General features: G+C 54.1%; 1 protein-coding gene across 1 annotated transcript; it reads left to right on the top strand.

Annotated features, from left to right (window-relative positions):
• The first annotated feature begins 305 nt into the window (after nt 1–305).
• LOC121081651 (orthopedia homeobox) lies at nt 306–6,058 on the top strand. The gene is made up of 3 exons (XM_040580845.1): nt 306–342; nt 1,292–1,701; nt 5,528–6,058. The coding sequence occupies exons 1-3, from the start codon at nt 306–308 to the stop codon at nt 6,056–6,058; spliced, it is 978 nt and encodes a 325-aa protein (XP_040436779.1).
• Nucleotides 6,059–6,291: the final 233 nt, after the last annotated feature.

The following is a 6,291-nucleotide window of genomic DNA, read 5'->3' as shown; positions in this document are numbered from 1 at the left end:
GCGGCGGCGGGCGGGCGGCGGGCGGGCGGAGCGGGGCGCTCCGGGCGCTGACATTTGCAGGCTGCCCTCCTGATTGGTCCCCGCGCCGAGCTGCTCACGGGTTCATTGAAGTGTTAAGCACCTCCCCGTCTCTCTAAAGGACATTATAATGCAAGAGACCCCCTTTTTAACCACACACCGAATTTTCTTTCATTTAGGCGATCTATATATATATATATATATATCTCATATCTTATATCTATTTTAAATAACTTAAGGCCGCTAAAATTTGGGGGGGAACAGCCTTCGCCCTGGAGCGGTGCGCGATGCTGTCTCACGCCGACCTCCTGGACGCCCGTCTCGGTGAGTTTCCCCCAGCACCCCCCCGCCCGCGGCGGCTGCACCGGCGGCGGCGGCGGCAAGCGGGGAGGAAGCCGGGGCAGGAAATTGACAATTTGTTCCTTATTTTACCTTAATGCGATCTAAATGGGCTAATTCCTTTAAAAGTAATTGTACTGTATTAAAGTTTAATTTGATTTAACATTACGGGGGAAAAAAAAGAGAGAGAGAAGGAGACCTACGGAGTATGTAGATCTACAGCGAGTTGTGGATCATTTAATTTCTCTCTCCCTGTTTTTATACACATACCTACACCTTGTTACTGTGATGATGATGATGATTATTATTTTAGGACAGATGAGCTCGACAGTATTTACGGAAGAGTTCTGAGTGGGCTTTCCCTGCTCACCTGCTCGCTTTCCTCTCACCTTCCTTTCCTTTTATAAAAAAAAGAGAAATATCTATATCTACCTGGTTATGGTTATTCATGAGTCTGTTTAGAGGAGCGGAGGGAGGAGAGGGGAAAGATCGGCCAGGGTGACTGCGGGCCCCGCACATCTGTCGGGGAAGTAACGCTCCCGGCAGCAGGGCGGCTCGAGTGTCATTTCTTTCTCTCCGTCTCTTTCTTTCACCCAACGGCTGAACCCGGCAAAGCTTGCCCCCCTCCTTCCCCTTCCCCTCCCTTGGTCTCGCAAGAGGAGGCCCGGCAGGGAGCTGGTTATTTAAGCAGGAAGAGGAGCTGCCGTAAAGTTTTCTCTTCCCCACCCGGGTTGCGCCGGGCCGGGGGCTCTGCGCGTCGCAGAGCCGAGCTGGGCTGCGGGGCTGGCGGGCGGCCGGGGGGCGGCGGGGGGTGGCGGAGCGGAGGCGGTGGCGGTGGCTGGATGCCTCTCGCCGGCTCAGTGCGCTGGAAAGCGGCTCTGATGGATACATGCCCGGCTGCAGGGGAGTGACCACGGCTCCTTTGCTTCCGCAGGGATGAAAGATGCGGCCGAGCTGCTGGGACACCGGGAGGCGGTGAAGTGTCGGCTGGGCGTAGGGGGCTCGGATCCGGGGGGACACCCGGGAGACATGGCTCCCAACTCGGACACGGTGGAAGGGACCACCCTGCTGCCGGGGGAGGACATCACCACCGTGGGATCCAACCCCAGCTCCTTAGCCGTCAGCGCCAAAGACCCCGACAAGCAGCAAGGCCAGCAGGGCGGCCAGAACCCCAGTCAGGCTGGGCAGCAGCAGGGGCAGCAGAAGCAGAAGCGGCACCGCACCCGGTTCACGCCGGCGCAGCTCAACGAGCTGGAGAGGAGCTTCGCCAAGACCCACTACCCGGACATCTTCATGCGGGAAGAGCTGGCCCTGCGCATCGGCCTCACCGAGTCCCGGGTGCAGGTATGAACAGCGGGCCCCGCGCAGAGCCCGCCAGCTCCGCGTCCGCCGGCCCCTTCCCCGGTCGCACCGACGGCGGCGCGGCGGGCCGGCGCGAGGCCAGGCACAACGGGGCGGGAGGGTGGGTGCCCCCAAACCTCAGCCCGACAGTGGGGGAGGAAACCAGCCCCTGAACGCAACGGTTTGGTCAGGAAACCTTGACGCTGGACACCCCCGCCCTCCTTTCCGCAAAGCTGTTCCAGTGGTGCGGTCCCCTTGTCCCCTATCGGTCCGCAGCACGGTAGTCCCGAGCGGGGTGCGGGCGGAGGGAGGCCCCCTTCCACGGCCCGACGTGGGCCAGGAAAGAGCCCGGGGGGGTACAGCCCGAGTGGGTACAGCCCGAGGGGGTACAGCCCGGGGGGGTACAGCCCGCGGGGGGCGAGCCGCAGCCCTTGCCGTAGCTCCGCGCCGAGAGGCGAGCCACAAACAGCCGGGAACCGCCCCCGTGCCCCGGCCGCTGTCCAGGGTGCTGCCGGCGGCGCTGCCCGGCGCCCCGGGGCGGGGTCGTGGAGCGGGGCCGCTGTCCACGGTGCTGCGGCGGGCGCCCGTGGGACGGGGGGAGCCCCCGGAGCCCGCCGCCGGGAGGCTCAGGGTGGGGGGCCGAGGGAGCACGCAGATTCGTGAAAAGGCACTTCGGTAAAAGGCAGCTCTGTCTGCACCCGGAGTTTCCCCATAACGGCTTTTATAATGCCTGAGGACGGCACGGGTAGCCAGTAACTTCAGCATCGAGGGTGTACTTTGTTCTCTAAAGTACATATATATACTTATGCACACAGACATATATATGTATTTGTACACAGGCACATAAGTAACTATTCAGGCAAGTCAATGTAAACAAAATTTGGAAAAGGGAGAGAGGGATCCAACCGCTAGACTGCTCTGATGTGGCTTTTGTGTGTAGAAGGCGATTTTAGTGACTTTCTAGGCGAGTCCCCTCCAAGGAACGGGCTGTGCATCCCCGCTCAGCACAGCACACCGGGAACGTCGCCGCACTTTACCGCAGCTCGTGTTCAAAATCCCTTTTGGCAAGCCTAGGCTCCTCTAGCTAAATAAAGACACGTCAAAAGAAATCCCCAAATACAGGGTTTTATGAATGGAAACTGACTGTTCTCGAATATGACAGAAAATGCATGTCTGCTTTTAAAAAGTAAAACAATTTGACTTAGCCTACACAGGACTATAATTAGTTTAAATTAAGAAAGAAATTAGATTCACAAATAAAATATAATTGGACAACTGACTCCATGAAAAAAAAAAAGAAAACGAGCTCTATTAAACTTTATTGGGTTTCCCAAAGGTTAATGATACCAATTTCAATATTAGGAGTGTGGTAAATGAAGTAAAATATAAAATATAAAATGGAAATAGTTATTTTCTAACAGCACATCAAAGAAATTCGTAGGAAGAAAGACAAAGTGTTTTAATGGCCTCGGCATAATCTTAAACCAATGCTAATAGCTCCAGACTGCTGATAAAAACAGTTTAATAGACTGGCAATTTAAATATTTTTTACAATAATGTTCTGTAGTTTAAAAAGTAATCAGATCAACATAACCTTCTTAATTAACACTTCAAAATGATTAACATTATATAATCTGAGGCAAAATAATTTATTTAATGTATTTACTTCACAATCCGATGTATCACTGCTCCTTGACCAAATTTAGATTAAATAGTAATTGGTTTATGTTCTTATATGGGTACTTTACAGTTTTCTTTATAGTTAACAGATTGCCTACACATTCCTTGCAGTATGTGGGCTCTGCACTGATTAAGGAATCCTCCAAATACTTAATTTATAGCAGCTGTATATGTTTTTAAGGGTTTTAGATGCTAGGATAAATCACCACTTTCCTCATTTTAGATCTGTATTTAATGTATATGATACATTTAAATAATTATTAAAGCGGCTGGTGCTTAAACGGGAGTCCAATTCCATGTCTGATATTGCTCTGCTTTTCAGGCTGCTGTAATAAAACCATTCTTTTTATAGCATGCCATTATTAGAAACCAATTTCAGAATTATTTATAACCTGGAATGGCTTATTAAGCAGCAATGCGAGAATCATGCAAATTACGCGATCAAATGCAATATAATAAGCATAATCATTAGTCTCTAGCACGGATTAATTAACTTTCAATATTTTATTTACATAAAAACCAAATCAGTGAAATAACTTCTGCACAGTCAGGCTTGCCTTTCAATATTTTATACGAACAAAAATAATGTGCTGTAATTCCATTGACCGTGTCCCCCACAATGGTCCCGTCACCTGCCACATCTTAATAGGGGACAAGCTGAGAGTATTTTCTAGTTTTCTAATGGAATGAGAAATTGCATTTTCTTCCTCTCCCAGCACTATTAAAGTGTAATGAATTCGGCCCAGAGTTCACGGCTGGCTGATCGAAATGAACCTGAGATCTGAGCTTTAATACAGCTCTCCAGATTTCCTACCAAATCTTCACATTAATCATCCGCTGGATTCCAATGAGATCTTCATAAAGCTTCGGCTCCTGAAAAGAAAAAAAAAAAAAAAAGAAAAAAAAGGAAAAGAAAAACAAAAGTGATATTGTCTCCTCGTCTTTCTCTCTAACCCATTTATAGCTGGGGAATTAAATGGGCTATATATTTTAAAACACATTTACAGTATGTCTATATTACTGTAACAGCAGACATCATCAAGGTAGATTTTTAAATTCCAACCTCCATTAGATTCTCACTGTTGTATTCATAATTTTCAGAGGCTAGTTGCATTTTAAAAGGAGTCCAAAGTTGCCAAACGCTGGCGGTTAATATATTTCTAGAGTTGTCATGTGTGCATTTTCAAAATCTCCCCCAGGTTTTCCCTGCGTTTTAATCTGTCATGCACTAGTTTTCAACTGGAAACATTCACATTTTAAAAGCATATGCAGCATAGCTATGAGCTGAGGCGATCAGACCTGACGGAGATTCTTTACACCACCAGTAAACCATGAAACATAAAAAGATTTTGTAGCTGCAATTTAACTATTAACCCTAAAACATAACTGAAGGCGATTTTTGGATTATTCATATAACATTTAGCTCCCTAACGGCTGCTCGTTCCCGCTAACGGCCGCCGCCGCCCCCGGCCCGGGTGTGCGCGGTGACACTGGGGCTCCGCGCGCGCCAGCGGGCCCGCTCCACGTGCGGTGCTGCTCGGTGCGGCGCGGCCAGGCCCGTCGAGCCACCGCCACCGCGAGCACCCGCCCGCCTAACACCTCGTTGGTTTGGTGTTTTTTTTTTTTTTTTTTTTTTTTTTTTTTTTTTTTTTTTTTTTTTTACCCCTAGTGCGGGCGGTTTTCCTGCCCCGGGACCCGGGCGGCGGGGGGGAGGGCGGGCTGCCGGTCGGAGCACGGATTCCGGCCCCGCCGCGCCCCGCGCCGGTGGCAGCTCCCGAGTGCTGCCACGCCAGAGTAACAGCTGTGGGCCAGTCTTTTCTTCTTTTTTTTTTGTGTGCGTGTTACTGTATTTTTTTTCGGGTGGAGGCCCGGCTCCTCTCCAGGAGCCGCCTCCCGAGGGACGGAGGCTGCAGGCGGCTCAGTCCCGGGACGGGCACTTCTCAGCAGTTCCGTTATTAAAAGTTGCAGCAGTTTTGCTACCCCGTGACGGGGACACGCGTGGGTCCGCAGGTGTGACAGGCGACCACGGCCGGGGGGCGGGCCTCGGGAGGGGGGCAGGCAGCCAGGCGGGGGTGGCGGCCCCCATGCCACCGAGCCGCCGCGCGGGCGTGTCGTGGCTAACAGTGCGTGTCGCTGCCCGCCGCCCCAGGTCTGGTTCCAGAACCGTCGGGCCAAGTGGAAGAAGCGCAAGAAGACCACCAACGTCTTCCGCGCCCCGGGCACGCTGCTGCCGACACCGGGGCTGCCGCAGTTCCCCTCGGCCGCCGCCGCCGCCGCCGCCGCCATGGGCGACAGCCTCTGCTCCTTCCACGCCAACGACACCCGCTGGGCCGCCGCCGCCATGCCGGGCGTGTCGCAGCTGCCGCTGCCGCCGGCGCTGGGCAGGCAGCAGGCCATGGCGCAGTCCCTGTCCCAGTGCAGCCTGGCGGCCGGGCCGCCGCCCAACTCCATGGGCCTCTCCAACAGCCTGGCGGGCTCCAACGGCGCCGGGCTGCAGTCGCACCTCTACCAGCCCGCCTTCCCCGGCATGGTGCCCGCCTCCCTGCCCGGCCCCAGCAACGTGACGGGCTCGCCCCAGCTCTGCAGCTCCCCGGACAGCAGCGACGTGTGGCGGGGAACCAGCATCGCCTCCCTCCGCCGCAAAGCACTAGAGCACACAGTCTCCATGAGCTTCACCTAATGGCCGACGCCGCGCCCCGCGCCAACGCCGCCGCTGCCGCCACCGCATCGCCCCGCGCCCCCGCCTCGCCCGCCCGCCCCGGCCCGCCCCGGTCCCCCGCCTTCCCCCACCTGACTTACCAGGGAGCCGACTCAGGATCTGAAATCAGACGCCAACGGACTGGTTTGTGGGCCGAGAAACACCTCCCCACCACTACCCCCGCACCCCCCCCCGCCCCCGCGCATCCCCCCAGT

Source organism: Falco naumanni, chromosome Z, assembly GCF_017639655.2.
Source record: "Falco naumanni isolate bFalNau1 chromosome Z, bFalNau1.pat, whole genome shotgun sequence".
Taxonomy (NCBI): domain Eukaryota; kingdom Metazoa; phylum Chordata; class Aves; order Falconiformes; family Falconidae; genus Falco; species Falco naumanni.
This window is presented reverse-complemented; position numbering and strand designations above follow the sequence as displayed.